Genomic DNA, 22,023 nt, shown 5'->3' with positions numbered 1-22,023 from the left:
TTTGAGATGGAGTCTCGCTCCGTCACCCAGGCTAGCGTGCAGTGGCGCGATCTTGGCTTACTGCAAGCTCTGCCTCCCAGATTCATGCCATTCTCCTGCCTCAGCCTCCCAAGTAGTTGGGACTACAGGCGCCCACCACCACACACGCCCGGCCAATTTTTTGTATTTTTAGTAGAGCCGGGGTTTCACCATGTTAGCCAGGATGGTCTCGATCTCCTGACCTGGGGATCCGCCCGCCTCGGCCTCCCAAAGTGCTGGGATTGCAGGTGTGAGCCACCGCGCCTGGCCTAAAGAACACTCTTACCCACTATATAATACTGCCTAACAGTTTCCAGTTACTGACTTGATCAATCAGGTGATTGATGGCAGTGCTAGAGCAATGTTAGGGAAGATGATTTCTGTTTTTGGACATTTCAAGTTGCCTTTGGAACATCCAGATAGAGATGTCTAGGTGAAAGCTGGATTTTTTTTTTTTTTTTTTTTTGGAGACAGGGTCTCTGTCACCCAGGCTGGAGTGCAGTGGAATGCAGTGGTACAATCACTACTCGACCTCCTGGGCTCAGGTAATTCTCCCACCTCAGCCTCCTGGGTAGCTGGGACTACAGGTGTCTACCATCATGCCTGGCTAATTTTTTTATTTTTTGTAGAGATGGAATTTTGCCATGTTGTCCAGGCTGGTCTTGAACTCCTGGGCTTAAACACTTCCTCCCACCTTGGTATTCCAGAGTGCTGGGATTATAGTTGTGAGCCACAGTACTTGACCTGAATCTAAAATTTAATCCAGATGAATGGCCTGAGCTAGATGGATATGCTGCTGTGGTAGTCTTTAGTCTATAGGTGGTTATGGTGGTACCACCTGGCAAATAGGCTGGCATTACTACAATGAGGTAGTCAGAGGCTTAGGAGTGTACATGACCACCTGAAGAATGTACATGTGTGTAGGGAATGAGAAAAGGTGTATCTTTCACATTACAATGTCACACTTCAATTCTGGACATTGTTTTCCATAACATCTCAAATCTCATCTTACTCCCACCAAGAACAAAAAAACAGTTTCTGTTCTTTTGTATTTGGTTAGTGGTAGAATGAGATTAGCTATAAATGGTAGCTGTATTGTCCTTTTTCATTCTGCTTAAGTCAGAGAGCAGACTGTAGATTGTTTAGCAGCGAAAGCCTACAAATACAAGTGAAATATGGAAAAAGGGAGCCAAAGTCCCATGAAGCTCTATTATTCAGCATTTAAGATTGGTAAATGTTCACAAACTCTGGCAGCCTCTAGCAACACATGTACTGTGTCTTCATGTTAACAGTGGTCTCAACCTGAAACATCCATGTATGAAGGAACCTGTTTTATAACAGAACTGAGTGGTATCTGTTCATGGAAGGTAGCATTGGAGTTTATTGCATTCCTTGCCTTTTCCCCTGGATTTATAGCGTGGTGGATTGTATATATATGTGAGTCTGTGCCTTGATCAGTATGCATAATGGAACAGGGCAAGAATTCAGATATCAGTTGATAGTGTCATAACATCAGAGAAAGTGTGTTGACTGCTTAGGGTCTTCTCTATTTGAGAGTAGGACATAGACCTGGAAGCTTCTGCTGCTGCTGCAGGCCAGGGAATGGAAAGGTTTGTTTGGTTTTCATTCTCATTTTTTTTCTTTGCTTCTCTTTTAAACAACACTCTCTGACAAGTGATTGGGTCCACAGAGACCAGAGCTTGTACACAGAGAAGAATGGACAGAGATTATATTGTTTTCCTTACTTTATCTTGCGAGCTGCTTATCTCTTCCACAGGGAGGACAATGTGTTAAACTGAGATAATTCTGGCATGCTGTCATCTTTGGGGGAATCATAATTGCTGTGGTCATTTTAGGCAGCTTCAAGGGAGTTGAGTTCATTCAGCTTCAGTTACCTGAACTGAATTCAGTTACCTGAATCAATGCTTTCATGAAATGGAATCTTTTCCAAGTCAAAGCTTGGATTGAAATTTCACTGACTAGTTTTTATGAGATCACTTAGGGTCTCAAATACTTTATGTAGCAGTGCATTGATCATATTTTACTCTTATGTGTGACTTATGGGCAACTTTTAGCACCCTTGTCCCTCTGGAGTTTTGGAATGCTATTTGTGAGGTTCATAACTTCATAAATATTTATGAACATCTACTACCTGCCAGGTAGTAGTCTAGATGGTAGAGTATACAATAAGGAATAAGCTATATAAGGTCCTTTCTCTCTTGGAGCTTACTTTCTTTGGGATATTAGACATTGAATTAGGCTAGTTCAGATAAGATAGTACTTGTGAAAGATCTGTAACAAGTTCTGTTGGATGTGTCTAGTGTCCTTCCCTACTGCATGTCCAAATCTTTCTCATCTTCATTTGAAGGCTGGCTCAAATGGCAGCTTCTCCATCATATCCTTATCTGATCCTTCCAGCTGATATATTCCTCCCCTCTTTGAAATCTCATGCCTCTCTATCAGCAACTTTCTTATGTCACCTTAATATTTTTTTCTATTTGTTTCATACTTGTTAGTGCATATGTTAAGTCTCCCCATTAGACTATAAATTATTGACATACTGGGCACAGTGGCTCACGCCTGCAATTCGAGCACTTTTGGAGGCCAGGGCGGGTGGATTACTTGAGGTCAAGAGTTCGAGACCAGCCTAGCCAACATAGTGAAACCCTGTCGCTACTAAAATTACAAAAAATTAGCCGGGCATGGTGGTGCGCACCTATAACCCCAGCTACTTGGGAGACTGAGGCAGGAGAATCCCTTGAACCCGGGGGGGCGGAGCTTGCAGTGAGCTGAGATCCTGCCACTGCACTCCAGCCTGGGTGACAGAACGAGACTTTGTCTGAAAAAAAAAAAAAAATTATTGAGGGAAGAGTAAATATCCTGTTCATCTTGGTTTGGGATATTTCACATTCAGGCAGAGGATGTTGTGGGAAAAAACACACTGAACTTAGAGCCAGAAGATGAATTGAGTACTGGCTTCTCTATTCAGTGGCTGTGTGACTAGGCAAGTCATTTAACTTCACTGAAACTAAGTTTTCTATCACTAAGCATGTAGTAATCATCCTTCTGTTCCTGAATAGTTGTCGGGAGGCTCAAACTGAGATAATATATGTGACTATCCTTTGCAAATTCTAACTTTCCACACACAGTATCATAGTAAATATTGAGTAAGTATTTGAATGAGTAAGCATTTACTTTAGTGAACACCTTTTCCTGAGCAGTTCTCTTGCTTACTGAGGTCTTTTGATTTTGTAAATATACTAGACTACTTTTTTATCTGATTTTTTGTATTGTTCCATTTTGCAGATGACATCTTAATTTTATTAAACTATTCTGTTCCTGAGAATTGGCATCTTCTTCATCCACCTGGGGGTGACCAGGAATTTTCTGTTTTTCTCTCTGTAGGTGCTATTTAATATTTAAATAACAAATGACATTTGATCTGTTTCAGCAGGTGGTCCATTATGGCTGACATGCAAAATCTGGTAGAAAGACTGGAGAGGGCAGTGGGCCGCCTGGAGGCAGTATCCCATACCTCTGACATGCACCGTGGTTATGGAGACAGTCCTTCAAAAGGTAGGCAGTCCACAGCCCAGCAGAATGCTTTCTTTGAGTGTCTTGGCCTGAAAATTTTCTGTTATTCTCTCCTTTGGAGCTAACTTCCCAAAACTTAATCTAGATGGTTTATCTTTTGTAATTTGTATTGCTGTGAACAGATAAGAGAGGAAAGGAAATGACTTGTACAGGGAGGCCTGTGGTTAAGTTATTTTAACACAAGAACTTCCTGCTTGTGTGATATTTCCTGTTCTTTCTTTAGCAGAATGACTCCAATGTAAGTCAAATGACAAGTGATAATAAAATTCCTCTCTTCAAACAGTTGGCAAATTGGACATTCTGCACATGCAGCAATTTAAACATAGAATGTTAGCACTAAAAGAAACCTTGGAGGATCATTTTGTTTATTTTCATTTTATAGATAAAGAAAATTGGCCGGGCGCGGTGGCTCAAGCCTGTAATCCCAGCACTTTGGGAGGCCGAGACGGGTGGATCACGAGGTCAGGAGATCGAGACCATCCTGGCTAACATGGTGAAACCCCGTCTCTACTAAAAAAATACAAAAAACCAGCCGGGCGAGGTGGCGGGCGCCTGTAGTCCCAGCTACTCGGGAGGCTGAGGCAGGAGAATGGCATAAACCCAGGAGGCGGAGCTTGCAGTGAGCTGAGATCCGGCCACTGCACTCCAGCCCAGGCGACAGAGCGAGTTTAGTCAAGGTCACACAACCAGTTAGTGGTGATACTGAACTAGAACCCAGGTTTCCTTACTCCTGTTCCAGTATCCTGTTGACTGTATTACCTTGCCTCCTCACTTTCATATAGAAGCACGTTTTAAAGAAGCCTCCTTCTGATGCATGGCTGATTCTTCGTGGTGTGTTTGTCTTTAGCAGGAGCAGCTCCGTATGTGCAGGCATTTGACTCACTGCTTGCTGGTCCTGTGGCAGAGTACTTGAAGATCAGTAAAGAGATTGGGGGAGATGTGCAGAAACATGTAAGGATGTTTTGCCTTTTTCCCCTTCTTTTAAGGACTGACAGCTTTCTTCAGTCAGCCAAGGTCCTCATCCTTGGTTTAAGAGCTCCTTGAGAAGTGCCTCTTGGTTTGAAGCATTACACATGTTATTTTTCTTTTACCTGTACTGAGGAGTTCAGTCCAGCCACAGAAACGATTCCTCCTATTTTTCTAGGCCCCTTGCTTTTATCACATATTTGTACAGAAAGCTTGCTTGGTACATAAATTATGGTTCTGTTCATCTTTGTAGCGAAGAACATGCACTAGTTTGATCCCAACATATTATATAATCAAACTTACAGTGGCTTATTTAAAGGAGTCATTATCATGACTTAGCATTTATAAAACTATGCTTGATAGTTATTAGTTATGCTAATGTGGGTTATTTTCACACTTAACCCACAGCAAGAATATGAAGTAGGCAGTGACAGGTGCCTTTCCTCCCACCTTCCTTTATGCCTCCTACGTCATCACCACCACTCCCTACCCCCACCCTACACTCACATATACATTCTGCCTCTATTTTTGGGACCCAAAAAACCTTACTGCTAGCTCACCGAATGATCCTTTATAAACAGTAACCATGCTCGGGATCTTCTTCACCTAAACCTTTCTCCAAGACTGGTTGCTTGGGTTTTGGAAAATCTATTTTGAGCCTCTCAAATACCATCTGTTGCCAATGGTTTTAGCTCTAGAGAGTGGGACTGGGACTTTAATAAGGGTGTGGAGGCTTGCATTTTTACTGTATACAGTTCTGTAACATTTGAAAAAACTTTAAAACATTTATCATTTGTGTTTTAAAAATGCAAATCCAGAAAAAAATAGATTTCTTTCTTTGAATTTTGTATTTTAATAGTGCTTATAGTCTCATGTTTCTTAAATTCTTTTGACTACGAATGACCCTTAGAAATAAAGAACATATTTGTAACTGAGATAAAAGTTTCACAAAATGATATTTATACTACTTCTGCTATACTTTTTTTTTTTAACTTTTTATTTGGAAATAACTTGAAGTTGGTGTGCTGCACTCATACTTTTGTTGTATTAAGCTCACTAAATTGATTTAATTATTTATTAATGGGTCATGGTATCTAGCATTTGAGAGAGAGCTTTAACCTAAAGGAGTAAATACCTTGAGAATTTTTGGCATAAATTTAGGCCTTTGCCTTTACTCCTGTCTCCAGTTTTTGAGAAAAGAAAGGTGTTTTTTTGGTTGCTGTTTGTTTTATTTTGCTGATGTGAAATAGGAAGGATTTTTCAGTGCACAGTATCACAATGCATGTGTAAGGTGCTAACATGACTTCATTTAAGGCTAGGTGATTATCCATTTAACTTCACTTCCAACTCTGGATATGTGTCCCTGATGAGTTCCAGTAGGAACAGTAGTATATGTAATTCTGCTATCAGTCCCTGGAATCCGGAATCATGAGGAGGATAACATGAAGTGCCTGGGTGGCTATCAGAGTACATGGAAGTAGAGGTTTCAGGTTATTCTTATCAAGACTTCTCCAGTTATAATGTGTCATCAATAGCTGATTCTTCTTTCTGGCAGGCGGAGATGGTCCACACAGGTTTGAAGTTGGAGCGAGCTCTGTTGGTTACAGCTTCTCAGTGTCAACAGCCAGCAGATGTAAGTTCACTACTAGCTGGTTTCATTTTGGTTTGATGCTCAGGACAAGTTGAGAGATTTCTGTCAAGCTATTAGAACATTTTAAAATAGACTTACTAGGCTTTTGATAATATATGTTCATACCAAGTCCCAGAGGTAGAGCCATACTTTAAGTGCCTTCATGGGAAGGTACTATTGAGTACTTAATGGTCTCTACTGACTTTTTCTCTGTCATTTTGCATAGGCCCGTGGTTATTCCTGGGACTTTGCTTGCCTCCCTCTTTGCTGAGTCCACATTCATCATAGTGTCTCCAAAGCCCTTTAAAGATGATTCTCCGCGCGGGCAGCAGGTGGCTCAAGCCTGTAATTCCAGCACTTTGGAGGCCGAGACGGGCGGATCACGAGGTCCAGGGAGATCAAGACCCATCCTGGCTAACACTGTGAAACCCCTGTCTCTACTAAGAAAAATACAAAAAACTAGCCGGGCGTGGGTGGCGGGCGCCTGTAGTCCCAGCTACTAAGGGAGGCCTGAGGCAGGAGAATGGCGTAAACCTGGGAGGCGGAGCTTGCAGCGTGAGCTGAGATCCGGCCACTGCACCTCCAGCCGGGCGACAGAGCGAGACTGCCGTCTCTAAAAAAACAAGAAAAAAAAAAAAAAATATAAAGATGATTCTCTTGCTTCACTGTGGATGGGCTTTAGTAGTGCTCCTGTGGAGATCTTAAAACTCCTGTAGTATTGCTTCTCTCTTCATCCTTCACTGGTTGGGAGAATCTCCCTTTAATTTTACTCCCACCTCAAAATTTTATGGTGCAAGATGTGAAAAGCTGAATTAGAGAAAATTTAGATTTCTCTTGGAGTCAAAGAAAATAGGTTGCCTTCTTTTGCATTTGGCTTTCCTACAGAGGAATAATAAAGCAAGTTGTCTTAAATGCTGTATTAAAACCCTTGACTCTCAGCATGCCTAGATAATATAAAAATAGTGCAAGATAATGTCATATATATTAGATTCTGGTTAAGCATACTGGCTTACTTCTGTAATCCCAGCACTTTGGGAGGCTGAGGCAGGAGGATCACTTGAGGCCAGGAGTTTGAGACCAGCCTGGGCAACATAGCAAGACCTTGTCTCTACTAAAAATTAAAAAAAAAAAAAAAAAAAGTAGCCAGGCAAGGTGGTACATGCCTATAGTCCCACCTACTTGAGAGGCTGAAATGGGAGGAACATTTGGGACTGAAAGTTTGAGGTTGCAGTGAGCCCTGAACACACCATTGCACTCCAGCCTGGGCGACACAGCAAGACCTTCTCTCAAAAAACAATGTGTGTGTGTGTGTATATAGATACTATCTAATTCTAATATGTAGAATTAGATTCTAATTCTTAATCTGTCCTGAATGGTTAAGATCTGAGAATTGAGATGTTCAGGAAATGGAGCTTTGGAGGAAGGGTGCAAACAAACAAAATTCATCCATTTTGCCAAGGTGCCTACTTGAATGCTAAGCCCCTAATTGTTTTTTATTTTATTTATTTATTTTTTTTAAATCTGTTTTTTGAGACAGGGTGTTGTTTTGTCACCCAGACTGGAGTGTAATAGTACAATCACAGCTCACTGAAGCCTTGACCTCCCAGGCATAAATGATCCTCCCACCTCAGCCTCCTGAGTAGCCTTGACTACAGTGTGCACCACCATGCCTGGCTTGCTTATTTATTTATTTAATTGTTTATTTATTTTTGAGATGGAGTCTCACTCTGTTGCCCAGGCTGGAGTGCAGTGGTAGGATCTCGGCTCACTGAAACCTCCACCTCCCAGGCTCAAATGATTCTCCCACCTTAGCCTCCTGAATAGCTGGGACTACAGGCATGTGCCACCATGCCCAGCTGATTTTTGTATTTTTATAGAGATGGGGTTTCACCATGTTGCCCAGGCTGATCTTGAACTCCTGGACTCAAGCAATCTGTCTACCTTGGCCTCCCAAAGTGCTGGGATTACAGGCGTGAGCCACCATGCCTGGCCCTAATTCTTTTTATTATTTGTAGAGACAAAGTTGTGCTGTGTTGTCCAGTTTGGTCTCGAATTCCTAGTCTCAAGCATTTCTCCTGCCTTAGCCTCCCAAAGTGCTGGGATTACAGGCGTGAGCCACCATGCCTAGACTAAGCCCCCAATTGCATTTGATTCATCAGTTCTTTACTCAGCAGCTACTACATGACTAGCAATGCATTGAGGGCTTTAATGATGATAAAAGAGCTCATCTTTGAAGAATTAATGAGAAAGTAAAACATATTCACATGGGTCCATTGATAGTTTGTATTAGTGAGTGATAAAATGCCAAAATTGGTTATTCTGATTAGTGAGTGATAAAATGCCAAAATTGGTTATTCTGACAACAAATGCTGTAGGAGGCTGGTGTGGCTGGGTTGGAGGGCCCTCATGAAGCATGAGGAAAATGTGGATTCATGGAAAAAGAAGAGAACATCATGAGTAAGGCACAGGAATGATGTCCTGAGTGTATGTCCTCTAAGTGGAACAAAAAAGAGACAAGTGGCTGAAATGGAGGTATTGTGGTATAGCTGAAGTATGGATCCTGATCATGAAGAACCATCAGGTGCAGCCTGAGGAGTTGGGACTCTATGAGGAGAGTGAGATGATGAGCAGTATTTTAGCCTTAGGAATCAGGACAGGACTAATGCAGTTTATTTGAGTGCTTACTAGAGTCCATAGAGAATTCTTACCTTCAGGATCAGAAGGCATAGACACCTTTGTGGAAAGATGTTAATCTGAATCTTTTCTTGTATCTTTTCCTAGAATAAGCTTTCTGATTTGCTGGCACCCATCTCAGAGCAGATCAAAGAAGTGATAACCTTTCGGGAGAAGAACCGAGGCAGCAAGTTGTTTAATCACCTGTCAGCTGTCAGCGAAAGTATCCAGGCCCTGGGCTGGGTAGCTATGGTGAGCAGTGCAGATTCCAGAGCTGGGGGTGTGGGTATAGATTCTAAGAGGGAAGGCAATATAGTTGGAGAGGTCCTGAGTCACTAACAGCTTGTTTCTCTCTAGGCTCCCAAGCCTGGCCCTTATGTGAAAGAAATGAATGATGCTGCCATGTTTTATACAAACCGAGTCCTCAAAGAGTACAAAGATGTGTAAGTTCAGCCTTTTCTTTTCTTTCTTTCTTTTCTGAGACAGTGTCTCGTGTTGTCACCCAGGCTGAAGTACAGTGGCACAATCACAGCTCACTGCAGCCTCAACCTCCCAGCTCAAACAGTCCTCCCACCTCAGTCCCTCAAGTAGCTGGGACTTCAGGCATGCTGCACCATGCCTGGCTAATTTTTTAATTTTGTCGTAGAGATGAGATCTCACTGTTTCCCAGGCAGGTTTCTAATGATTCTCCTGCCTTGGCCTCCCAAAGTGCTGGGGTTACAGATATGAGCCACTGTGCCCAGCCAAGTTCAGCCTTTTCTCAAGGGGTAAAGGATAAACCCATTTGGTTACTTGCTGGAGTAGCACTTTGGAGTTACTGAAGGCTGCCCTTAGCCACTGTGCTGGTTTTATCTCGGGGCTGCTTTCTGGAGAGCTTTACAGATATTGTCTCACAGCTGCATTTGCAAACAGGAAATGTTTCTGCTTCCACTTCTGCTTTCTCTCCTTTGTTGATAGAAGCCCTTTTAGCCTTCTGGGTTTAGGAAGTTTTGCTGACAGTAACATGGACTAATGCCCTTTATATAAGATTTTGTTCCTTTGTTGAGAATTTGTTATCTGGCCCAATGGCAAAGGGTTCAATAGGACTTAATAGAAATTCTTCATGCAGTCAGTTAAAATGAGAGTAAGGCTGCCTAGCCAGTGCAGGTATTACGTAGGGCAGTCCTTGTATGTCTAACCACATACGTCTACCAGTTCTGACTTCTCCATTGCTGGTTTTGAACTGGAATGATTGCAGGCAAAATTTATTAAGTTGCATATCTACGCAAACCCTTCCTTTCTTCCATCCTTCATCAATCAACAAACATTTATTAACTACTCTTTTTTTTTTTTTTTGAGATGGAGTCTTCGCTCTGTCACCCAGGCTGGAGTGCAGTGGCCAGATCTCAGCTCACTGCAAGCTCCGCCTCCTGGGTTTATGCCATTCTCCTGCCTCAGCCTCCCAAGTAGCTGGGAGTACAGGCGCCCGCCACCTTGCCCGGCTAGTTTTTTGTATTTTTTAGTAGAAACAGGGTTTCACTGTGTTAGCCAGGATGGTCTCGATCTCCTGACCTCGTGATCCGCCCGCCTCGGCCTCCCAAAGTGCTGGGATTACAGGCTTGAGCCACTGCGCCCAGCTATTAACTACTCTTTTTAAGTAATACTATATCTTCCTGTGAGTGAAATGTGTCCCAGAACAACAGGCACTTCTTTATCCTTCTAGCAACATGGAATTAAGCATGACAGTGTTTTGATATATCCCACCATTATCCCATCACTTTACAGTTGAGGAAACTAAGTCTCAGGCTAAATAACCTTCCCAGCTAATACACAAGAAGAGAGGGGACTTGGACCATAGGTACAATGCTATTTCTATAATGTAATGCTGATTGTTTCCTACTAAAGGAAAGTTTAAGTTTGCTTTTGGTGGGGGTGGGCATATTTTGACATAAGGCATTGTCTCGTAAGGCAGTTAAGTTTCTTAGAGTTCCACAGTGATACTTAAGAGCTCTCCTCTCTACCATGGTTTTATGTACAGAATGTCTGCTTTTATCAGTTTTACATATTAGATTGTGTTTAAGTTCTACTTTGGAAAAAGTTTCAATAAGCAAGTGGTCAAAAGAAAAAAAAGTTTTGGTACTTAAAACAGTTTGAGAAACATTGCTATGAGAGACAGAGATAGAATCCAGAGTCTCTATCTTAGTGGAGTTTGGTCTGATTAGGGTAATAGACTAGGTTGTGTATACATAGAAGTTTGGTGATGACAGAAAAGCTGCCATTGAGCAGAGCCTAAGAAACATCACACGTAGGAGAATGTGAGCCCATAGGAAAGAAGGGTTCTGGAATCACCACTGTTATGTACCCAGACCACCTGTGACAAGTTCTTCTTTAATCCTCCCAGGGATAAGAAGCATGTAGACTGGGTCAAAGCTTATTTAAGTATATGGACAGAGCTGCAGGCTTACATTAAGGAGTTCCATACCACCGGACTGGCCTGGAGCAAAACGGTTAGTGAATCCTTCCTCCCTCCCTCCCTCCCTCCCTCCCACTTTCTCTCTCCAGGGTGGGGTCCACAGTTTTCTTAGACTTCAGCACTACCAAAGTCTGTGAGGGAATGCTAGTTTTTTCAGTGGAAGGGAGGAAGAAAAGGGGGAGAAAGAAAGGGAAAAAAGAGTAAAGGGAGCAAGGATCATAGGAGAAGGAATACTTGGTGGTATTCAATTTCAATAAACATGTCAGGGACAGTGATTGGTGCTAGAGTGGGAGACACACACAAATGAGTTACACTATCCCAGCCTTTAAGGCGCTTAAAAATAGGAACGCAAAACCCCAGTACAACAGTACAAATCACCAAGCCAAATGCTATAATAAGGATATAGACTCTAGAGTATGAGGAAAAGAAGAGTGCTTCTCACTAGAAGAGATTGTGCTTTGAAGGTATATACTCTTCTGTGAGACTTGAAAGAAGTATAGGGCAGTGAGAAGTGGGATACTACAAAAGGCACAGCTTAAACAAAATAAATGCAGAGTAAATGTAGAGATTGGTCATCTCTGGCTTCAATAAGGGGAAATAGTCAGATTTTTAGGAGAAAAGGCTGGAAAGGAAGGTAGGCTTGAGACTTTGGGATGAGGTATTTGAGCAAGGGAGTGATCATGATCCAATTTGTCTTTAAAAGAGTCTCAGTATATAGGTTAGGGATAAGGACTCATGCTCGGATTAGGAAAGTAGTCATGGTGTTTGGGAGATAGTAGAAACACATTTGCAGGAGATAGCACCAAGATCATAGAAAGAGATTTGATAAGGTTGAAGAAGTTGGAATCCTCAAAGAAGATTGACTAGTCAGCCTTGGATGGTAACATCTTTCACTGAAACAGGGACAAGGGATGATTATACAGGGAGGGGAGCACGCAGGAAATGATGAAATCAGTTTTGAACTTGTTGAATCTGAGGTACTGGTAACACACTAAGGAAGATGTCAAATAGATTTGTGGAAAGAGTTTTTAAAGCTGGAATCAGGTGCGGTCAAAGGCAAAAGGTGATGGTCAAGAAATAGAACTGAGAGCTGGATCTTCGGGAAAGGATGAGAAGGCATAAAGCCAAGTTGGGTATGGGTAGGACGCATTACTCATTGCCTCAAAGGCTGTAGTAGGGACCCCATGTGCACTGGCCACATGTGGGGTGCTACTGGGAGTGGTACAGAGGGGAAGAGAGAGGGTGACGATGTTACCTGCACTTACTGTTTCAGGGGCCTGTGGCAAAAGAACTGAGTGGACTGCCATCTGGACCCTCTGCTGGATCAGGTCCTCCTCCCCCTCCACCAGGCCCCCCTCCTCCCCCAGTCTCTACCAGTTCAGGCTCAGATGAGTCTGCTTCCCGCTCAGCACTGTTTGCGCAGATTAATCAGGGGGAGAGCATCACACATGGTGAGTGAGCACTTTGACACAAACAGTCGGTACAACAAGTTGTGTGGGCCAGACCCCACCAACCAGAACCCAACAGCTAGTCTGTAAACCACAACCCTGACTTGTGTGGGAGTCATTTGGTGTGTCCTGTTCCTTTAAGGGACAGCAAAGCTGGCTTACATGGAAATTGAAAATGATGATCACAGTTGGAGGAAGTCCTCTGCCCCATGGGAAAGTGACTTAATATTAGGTAGCATATATAGAGTACCCTCTTGTGCCAAGGCACAGAGCTGGCGGTTTTCCCCAGAGCTTTTTCCGTGGCACCACATGGCCTCTGGAAGGCACTGTGTTAGGAGTTAACTTCCTCAGAAGATGCATATTGGTTACATGGAAAATTTGCATGAGAGTGACCTAATGTTGGTGTAGAGAAAGTAGATACCCTTAACACATCTGGTGGAAGTCTTGAGTTGTCCAGCCACTTCTAGGAGTCTATGATCATAGTAGCAAAAAATGGTGTAACAACCTAAATCCAACAGTAAGAGAAATGGTTAACTACCACATGTCCTGTTGATGAAATGTATGCCATCATTACATGTTTTTCTACAGTGAACCACGTAATGTTTAAGAAAAAAAAAATCGGCCGGGCGCAGTGGCTCAAGCCTATAATCCCAGCACTTTGGGAGGCCGAGACGGGCGGATCACGAGGTCAGGAGATCAAGACCATCCTGGCTAACACGGTGAAACCCCGTCTCTACTAAAAAATACAGAAAACAAGCCGGGCGAGGTGGCGGGTGCCTGTGGTCCCACCTACTCGGGAGGCTGAGGCAGGAGAATGGCGTGAACCTGGGAGGCGGAGCTTGCAGTGAACTGAGATCTGGCCACTGCACTCCAGCCTGGGCGACAGAGCGAGACTCCGTCTCAAAAAAAAAAAAAAGAAAAAAAAAATCTAGTATGTAAGTTACAACCACAAGGAATGATGGAGATAAAGGCCATTCAGTATTTGTTATAGTTAACATAGATCAGGCCATGTTCAAAGCAAGGCGTGTGTCAGCCTGCTGTGGGAGATCATGAATTATTTTTCCCTTAAAACATAAAAGAAATATATTTTTACTTTTATTTTTTTATTTTATTTTTTTGAGACCGAGTCTCACTTTTTTGCCCAGGCTGGAGTGCAGTGGTGTGATCTCCTCACTGCAACCTCTGCCTCTCAGGTTCAAGCAGTTCTCCTGCCTCAGCCTCCTAAGTAGCTGGGACTACAGGCACCCACCACCACACCCAACTAATTTTTTTGTACTTTTAGTAGAGACTAAAAATACACCATGTTAGCCAGCCTGGTCTCCAACTCCTAACTTCAGGTGATCCACCTGCCTCGGCCTCCCAGCGAGCTGGGATTACAGGCATGAGCCACAGCGCCTGGCCTAGAAAGATACTAAACTACAGGTTAACATGAGAAAGTTTTTTTTTTTGTTTTTTTTTTTTTTTGAGGCGGAGTCTCGCTCTGTTGCCCAGGCTGGAGTGCAGTGGCCGGATCTCAGCTCACTGCAAGCTCCACCTCCCGGGTTTACGCCGTTCTCCTGCCTCAGCCTCCCGAGTAGCTGGGACTACAGGTGCCCGCCACCTCGCCCGGCTAGTTTTTTTTTTTGTATTTTTTAGTAGAGACGGGGTTTTACCATGTTAGCCAGGATGGTCTCGATCTCCTGACCTCGTGATCTGCCCATCTCGGCCTCCCAAAGTGCTGGGATTACAGGCTTGAGCTACCGCGCCCAGCCGAGAAAGTTTTTAAGTGTCAATAGTTGAACTAAATTTATTAACAATGTGTGTGATCATAACCAACAAAACTATATATAGAGAGAGAGAGAGAGAAAAAACAATATTGTAGAGTCGCAAATGCCAACACTGACTGAGGAGGTAGGGGAAGTAGGGTTAGTTAGCTGTGGGGAGTGAGGGTTTTTCTTTTTTTTTTTCCTTTTACCAAATTTTCATTACTGCCACTTATTTTCTTCCTTTATTGCTTTAAAACTACATATTTGTGCATATATATTTGATATGTCTTTCTAGGTCTTTTTCTGTGCATTTACTCCCTATCGCCAACCACAGTATATACACATTCCATGTTGTTGTTAATGGAACCATATCATTTAACCTTGGGGAGAAGAGAAATGATAAAAGTACTTCTTCAAAACTGCTTGCAAGAGAACACCTCAGAGGCTCTGGTTTTTGGCTTTGAATTTTCTGTTAAGGATGTTTAACATGATGATAGCAGCTCAGAGGTCTGGTGTGAAGGACAGGAACAAGGTAGCTGTTGTTCTTACAGCCCTGAAGCATGTATCTGATGACATGAAGACGCACAAGAACCCTGCCCTGAAGGCTCAGAGTGGTCCAGTACGCAGTGGCCCCAAGCCATTCTCTGCACCTAAACCCCAAACCAGCCCGTCCCCCAAACCAGCCACAAAGAAGGAGCCAGCAGTACTTGAACTGGAGGGCAAGAAATGGAGAGTGGTAAGTTAAAAATACCTAGACAGGGGCAGGTATTTTTATTATTTTATTTTTTTGAGATGGAGTCTCAGTTTGTCACCCAGGCTGGAGTGCAGTGGCGCGATTTTGGCTCACTGCAACTCCGCCTCCCGGGGAAAAGGAGTAGGGACAGGGGGTTCAATGGAGCTTAGCTAGATGAGGGCAGAGTTCTGGCTTCAATTGCAATAACAAAAAGTTTGGGATAGCCTGGATTTTTTTTGTTTGGTGTGTGCTTTGTGATGAGAATCCTGGGATCTCTCTCTGATAGGAAAATCAGGAAAATGTTTCCAACCTGGTGATTGATGACACAGAGCTGAAACAGGTGGCTTACATATACAAGTGTGTCAACACAACATTGCAAATCAAGGGCAAAATTAACTCCATTACAGTAGGTGAGTCTTTGTCGCTGTCCCATGCAAGCCCCGTCCCAGAGCCCGAGAAGGCTAATATCATTTTACCTACCCTATCTTAAGGATTCCTAAATGTATATTACTTTCCTTTAAAGTTATACTGTTGACAAACTCCCTTTCTTCTCCTAGATAACTGTAAGAAACTTGGTCTGGTATTCGATGACGTGGTGGGCATTGTGGAGATAATCAACAGTAGGGATGTCAAAGTTCAGGTAACTCGATATTTTGGCTCCTTCTTTTTGTCCCTGGGGAATTAATTGAAAGCAACATGGTAGACCCACAGATGTTGCTTTCGTGGGAATCTGATTCTACAAAGTCTGTAAGCTGAGCTGCTTTGGACGTGGCAGAAGAGGGGTTGGCTCTTCAGGCGAGTTCTTTTCAGGACCCGTCCCAACCCACCCAAGTATCCAGTGTCTTGCGCACCTGTGAGCTTTTCATGTAGTTGCTGAGTCACGTGAAACAGGAAAGCTTTTCCTGCAACTTACTCTTGTCCTCCCCAGCTGCTGGGACTCAGTTCTCTTGGTTTACTCTGCAGGTAATGGGTAAAGTGCCAACCATATCCATCAACAAAACAGATGGCTGCCATGCTTACCTGAGCAAGAATTCCCTGGATTGTGAAATAGTCAGTGCCAAATCTTCCGAGATGAACGTCCTTATTCCTACAGAAGGCGGTGACTTTGTAAGTTTCTTGATCTCTTTAGTATGATGTTAAAAACAGAAGGGACTAGGCCGGGCCAGTGGCTCAAGCCTGTAATACCAGCACTTTGGGAGGCCGAGGCGGGTGGATCACGAGGTCAGGATATCGAGACCATCCTGGCTAACGTGAAACCCCGTCTCTACTAAAAATACAAAAAAAAAAACTAGCCGGGCGTGGTGGCAGGCGCCTGTGGTCCCAGCTACTGGGAGGCTGAGGCGGGAGAATGGCGTGAACCCAGGAGGCGGAGCTTGCAGTGAGCCGAGATCGCACCACTGCACTCCAGCCTGGGCAACACAGCGAGACTCCGTCTCAAAAAAAAAAAAAAAAAAAAAAAAAAAAAGGGACTGAAGATTTCTTGCATTGGAGAAAGCTGTTTCATGAACATTCTGCACTGAGCAGCTAAAAACCCAATAATGCACAGCAAAAACACACAGAAATGAGGTAGTCCAGTGTAGTGGAGCTCCAAAGGAAGGTGCTTTCTGCCTAAATGGAGCTCAAGGTAGCAAAAAAGAATGGGGATGAGCCATGGCACCTTGTCAAGCTGGTGCTATAAAGCCATATGTACTGTTATTTACACCCCATAGACTTAATAGTCTGTCCAAGATCACTGAACACTAGAACACAGCATGGCTCTGTGATTGGTCTCTTGCTACATCCTCCCGTGCTCCTGGGGTTAAGTGGAAGCAAGCATTGGGAGAAATGTGTGAGATTTAGCCCCAGCTCTTCTTTAGCTCAGATTTAAACCTGCTGTCTCTTCTTTATTTACAGAATGAATTCCCAGTTCCTGAGCAGTTCAAGACCCTCTGGAATGGGCAGAAGTTGGTCACCACAGTGACAGAAATTGCTGGATAAGCGAAGTGCCACTGGGTTCTTTGCCCTCCCTTCACACCATGGGATAAATCTGTATCAAGACGGTTCTTTTCTAGATTTCCTCTACCTTTCTGCTCTTAAAACTGCTTCTCTGCTCTGAGAAGCACAGCTACCTGCCTTCACTGAAATATACCTCAGGCTGAAATTTGGGGTGGGATAGCAGGTCAGTTGATCTTCTGCAGGAAGGTGCAGCTTTTCCATATCAGCTCAACCACGCCGCCAGTCCATTCTTAAGGAACTGCCGACTAGGACTGATGATGCATTTTAGCTTTGAGCTTTTGGGGTTATTCTACCAACAAACAAACAGTCCATTGGAAAGAAAACAGTCCCAGGAATTAACAGATCAGAATGTTCACACTGGTTAATCTTTTTCTAACAATGAGCATGAAGGTAGCAGAAGCTGGTGTGTTTCCAGATGGTTCTTCTAACCAAACTAATTTTCACTGTTGACAAGTGAGGCAAGGGTTGCACTGGACCGAAGGCTGAGGCTTGGTCATCTAGCATTCCATGTAGAATGGTTTCCCATAGCATTCCTTTTATTCTCTGTTCTATCCTGGTTCTGCCTCAACCATGAGATAGGAGAGTCTCCGGTACTAGCTGCTATCCAGGGCAGTTAATGGAGTCTTGGACCCTTTCTTTCTCTGGGATCCCTGCCCAGCACCTTCCTACAGAGATGACTTTAAAAGAAAAAAAAAAAAAAAAAAAGGAAAAACAACACACCATTTCAAGGAGTCTGGCATTCCTGAATCCTCCTTCCCTGCTAGGTGCCTGTCACCTGTCTTCACTGCCTCCTTTCCCCTGTCATGCTCATCAGCTTATGGCTTCTGTCCAAGCACCTGAACAGAGGACTAAAACCTCCACTGCAGGCTGGTTTTAGGTCTTGATTTATGTAAGAATCCTGCACAGCACTGCTAATGTAAATTTCAGTTTTTCCCCTCTAGGACAAACACTTACCAAAATATGCAACTTTTTTTTGGTGGGAAGAGAGATTGTCCTGTGATTTCTACCCATTTCCTGAGGCCTGTGGAAATAAACCTTTATGTACTTAAAGTTATACAGAAAAATAGAATAAAGTTAATACCAAACTTGCTTAGTTGTTTACCTGTGATATTTGCTGTACAGAAATGTCAAAAATACTGAAAACACCAAGGATAAGAAACTACTCTTTATTTTAGACAACCTCATAAAATTATTTTCACATCCCCCCGACTTCTTGCTCTTAATCCTCATCTTTTAGTTGAAGAATAAGGCTTGAGAGAGAGAAAGGAAAAACCATAATGGGTAAACTTTAGCAGCACCAACACGGTTCTTTCATCAAGGCGTAGCTCATCATTTCTCCAAACTGACATTCTACAGAAATGTCTTCCAAAAAGCGTTAAGTTTTCACAGAGTGGGGACTATGATTTCCATGCTCAAGTAGTGTAGGAAATGGTAGATTGTTAGTTTTGTTTACTGTAACACGAATTCTCAGAGTCCTCAGACCCTCTAATGTGGGTTGATCTCCAGAAGGAGAAAGGGAGTGTGTAGTATTTTCCAAGCTTTTTGAGCACACAATCTTTTTCTCACAGAACCCATCAGAAACAGTTTGGAGTATGCTGGTAAATATGTTTTGGCGATAGAAGTCAGAAAGCCTGATCTTTTCATATGGTTCCTCCTATTCTCTGCTAAAGCCAGCAACAGAGTAAGTTGACTCTAGCATCAAGACCACTAGTCATATTAAGAAAGGGCAGGTTGGTCAAGAATGGAATAGGAAGAACTAGCTGCCTCACTTTTCACTTTCGTGCCTGTATTTTCTTCACTCCCTAAGTTATACAAGATGTACATTTTCTCTCTTAAGCAACTTAATTGGATGCTACTTCCCTCCTTTTTGACAGAGCAACTAATTCATCACTGCCTGAGGAGACAAAGTGGGTACCACAGAAGCAAGACTAGGCCAGTGGGATTTGTCTAATAATAAGATGACAGCACAGAGGGCAACGTATTCAGAGAGGAAGGCAGCCTTAAGAAATGCAGAAATAGCCAAGCAAGATTTTCCCAAGCACTGGTTAAATCACCAGCAAAACAAAGCATTTATGTGAGTACCTCAGGCCTGGGTACCTCTTTGCTTGAAATCTGGCAAGATCTTGGAAAAACATTTGCCCTCAGAATCTATCTCATTGCTTTAATTAGTTGGCTCCTTTGGGCCTGGGCACAGTTCTGGCACTGATCTGGAACAGACTCCCTTTCTAAAATTGAGCTTGACCACATCAAAAGTTTATAAAACAATCGCCATGGTAATTAAACTTGCATTCAACACCATATGGTAATAGAAGATGGCAAAGGATAAGCTTCAGATCTTAGATCTTTCCAAGTAGGGCATGTTAGATGAGGATAGAAGGATTAGTTGCAAGCTGAGCTCAGGCTTGGCATGAAGGAAACTGTCTCCCATGTGGTTTGGAAGAGTTAGGGGCTCCCTGAGCTCTATTGTGAACTGTACGGGTTTCATCCAAGGAATGGTATAATGTGGGCATAAAACCATTCTTCAGACAACTGAAGATGGTCCCCTTCTGTAGCCAGAAACACTAGCTGTCCTGCATTGTCCATTTCTTTTAGCCCCAGGCGGTCCTGCAGAGGGAAAGCCATAATTAATCAAAAAGCTTAATGAAGTTTTGGAGTAAAATGGTAAATATGTTAACTCGAGATATATTGTCAAAATGAGGTGTATTTTCAAAAATGCCAAAAAGAATACCTTGTAGTTTTTTTTTTCTTTCTTTTCTTTTTTTTCTTTTTGAGATGGAGTCTTGCTTGTCGCCCAGGTTGGAGTGCAGTGGCGCAATCTTGGCTCACTGCAACCTCCACTTTCCGGGTTCAAGCGATTCTCCTGCCTCCGCCTCGCGAGTAGCTGGAATTACAGGCGTATGCCACCACGCCCAGGTAATTTCTTGTATTTTTAGTAGAGATGGGGTTTCACCATGTTAGGATGGTCTCGATCTCCTGACCTCAGGTGATCAACCCGCCTTGGCCTCCCAAAGTGCTGGGATTACAGGCGTGAGCCACCACACCCGGCCAGTTTTTTCTAAGTATTAAAAATGTATATGCGATTGAGATTGCGCTATATAGAGTTCTAGATTCTGCTTTTTGAAAAGCTTCTCAGAGTCAGAGGACTACCTATAGGTGGGCAAGCCATGGACGACACTGCCTCAGCATGCCATAGGTAAGTGGGACTGAGCCAAAGACAGGAGAACATTAGCTAGGTAACTTAAGAAACATCCAACCCAGGCCAGGCGCGGTGGCTCACGCCTGTAATACCAGCACTTTGGGTGGCCAAGGCAGGCGGATCACCTGCGGTCAGGAGTTCAAGACCAGCCTGACCAATATGATGAAACCTCATCTCTAATAAAAATACAAAAATTAGCCGAGCATGGTGGTGGGCACCTGTAATCCCAGCTACTTGGGAGGCTGAGACAGGAGCATTCGCTTGAACCCAGGAGGTGGAGGTTGTGGTGAGCTGAGATCACACCATTGTACTCCAGCCTGGGCAACAAGAGCAAAACTTCGTCTCAAAAACCAAAACAAAAAAACCATACGCAAGCCTTAGGTAACAAACCCTGGACACTTCCATGTTCTGGAGTTGAAAATGTCATTACCCATAGCCTAGGTGCTGGAGAACAACCCCTGGTTGGGAAGATAAGCAGTTAGGACAGTGCCAGAATGGTGCTTCTGCCGTGGCCACCATTATTTTGAGTTTCACAATAGGGAAGTTCTTAGCTGTAATTTCTCAAGCCTTTTTTTTTTTAAATCAGACTCTAGCTTCCCTTTTTACCTCACCACTCAAGTTGAGGCACCCAGTGCAAAAGAAAAGCCAAGAGGAGACAAATGACCTCTGAAATAACATGGAGGAATTCTAGTAGAAGGTGACTGGTTCAGATGTAGTACTTACGCATTTTGGAGAGTCTGTCTCCAATATAAAATCCTTAGGGCTGGGCGTGGTGGCTCACGCCTGTAATCCCAACACTCTTGGAGGCTGAGGCAGGTGGATCACCTGAGGTAAGGAGTTCAAGACCAGCCTGGCCAACATGGTGAAACCCTGTCTCTACTAAAAAAACAAAATATTAGACATGGTGGCGTGTGCCTGTAATCCCAGCTACTAGTGAGGCTGAGGCAGGAGAATCGCTTGAACCCAGGAAGTGGAGTTTGCAGTGAGCTGAGATCACACCATTGCACTCCAGCCTAGGTGACAAAGCAAGACTTTGTCTCAAAAAAGAAAAAATCCTTAAAGTGTAGAAGGCCCCAGAACTGGAGGTGGTAAATTACTGCAACTTCTGCTTAAGATACAGGACCTACTGCTACACAAAATTCACAACTCTAGTGCCACTCAGTCTCCTGCAGGAGCTTCCCTTGTAGTGTGTAATTTAGAAACAGGATTTCACATCTATTAATGTTTAAAAGTAATGTCCCTTGGCCAGGCACAGTGGCTCACACCTGTAATCCCAGCACTTTGGGAGGCCGAGACGGGTGGATCACCTAAGGTCAGGAGTTCGAGACCAGCCTGGCCAACATGGCGAAACCCCATCTCTCCTAAAACTACAAAAATTAGCCGGGTGTGGTGGCACACACCTGTAATCCCAGCTACTAAGGGGGCTGAGGCAGGAGAACTGCTTGAACCCGGGAGGCAGAGGTTGCAGTGAGCAAAGATTGCTCCACTGCACTCCAGCCTGGGAGACAGAGCAAGACTCTGTCTCAAAAAAAAAAAAAAAAAAAAAGGAAGCCCCCCATCATTGAAGGGGGGT

At 43.5% G+C, this 22,023-nt stretch overlaps 2 protein-coding genes across 11 annotated transcripts in view; one reads left to right on the top strand and one right to left on the bottom strand.

The window, feature by feature from the left end:
• The window catches only part of CAP1 (cyclase associated actin cytoskeleton regulatory protein 1), a 35,200-nt gene extending 16,857 nt beyond the window's left edge, over nucleotides 1-18,343 (top strand). For 3 of the 10 annotated variants that reach the window (XM_017873333.1, XM_017873332.1, XM_017873331.1), the window contains exons 2-13: nucleotides 3,470-3,594; nucleotides 4,460-4,563; nucleotides 6,134-6,211; nucleotides 8,990-9,133; nucleotides 9,239-9,324; nucleotides 11,262-11,367; nucleotides 12,607-12,784; nucleotides 15,078-15,262; nucleotides 15,546-15,669; nucleotides 15,817-15,899; nucleotides 16,223-16,366; nucleotides 17,153-18,343. In XM_017873333.1, coding sequence (XP_017728822.1) covers nucleotides 3,483-3,594; nucleotides 4,460-4,563; nucleotides 6,134-6,211; nucleotides 8,990-9,133; nucleotides 9,239-9,324; nucleotides 11,262-11,367; nucleotides 12,607-12,784; nucleotides 15,078-15,262; nucleotides 15,546-15,669; nucleotides 15,817-15,899; nucleotides 16,223-16,366; nucleotides 17,153-17,236 — 1,428 coding nt within the window. In that variant the 5' untranslated portion in view covers nucleotides 3,470-3,482 and the 3' untranslated portion in view covers nucleotides 17,237-18,343. The remainder of the gene's footprint in view (nucleotides 1-3,469; nucleotides 3,595-4,459; nucleotides 4,564-6,133; nucleotides 6,212-8,989; nucleotides 9,134-9,238; nucleotides 9,325-11,261; nucleotides 11,368-12,606; nucleotides 12,785-15,077; nucleotides 15,263-15,545; nucleotides 15,670-15,816; nucleotides 15,900-16,222; nucleotides 16,367-17,152) is intronic. The other 7 variants (XM_017873334.1, XM_017873330.1, XM_017873329.1 and 4 more) reach the window with 3 other exon arrangements.
• A 61-nt stretch (nucleotides 18,344-18,404) lies between these two features.
• Nucleotides 18,405-22,023, bottom strand: part of PPT1 (palmitoyl-protein thioesterase 1) — a 25,148-nt gene continuing 21,529 nt past the window's right edge. The window contains exon 8 of the mRNA XM_017873340.1: nucleotides 18,405-19,858. Coding sequence (XP_017728829.1) covers nucleotides 19,736-19,858 — 123 coding nt within the window. The 3' untranslated portion in view covers nucleotides 18,405-19,735. The remainder of the gene's footprint in view (nucleotides 19,859-22,023) is intronic.

Source organism: Rhinopithecus bieti, unplaced genomic scaffold, assembly GCF_001698545.2.
Source record: "Rhinopithecus bieti isolate Rb0 unplaced genomic scaffold, ASM169854v2 scaffold_6907, whole genome shotgun sequence".
NCBI classification, from domain to species: Eukaryota; Metazoa; Chordata; class Mammalia; order Primates; family Cercopithecidae; genus Rhinopithecus; species Rhinopithecus bieti.
The sequence above is the reverse complement of the archived record's forward strand: the minus strand, read 5'-3'. Positions and strand labels throughout refer to the sequence as shown.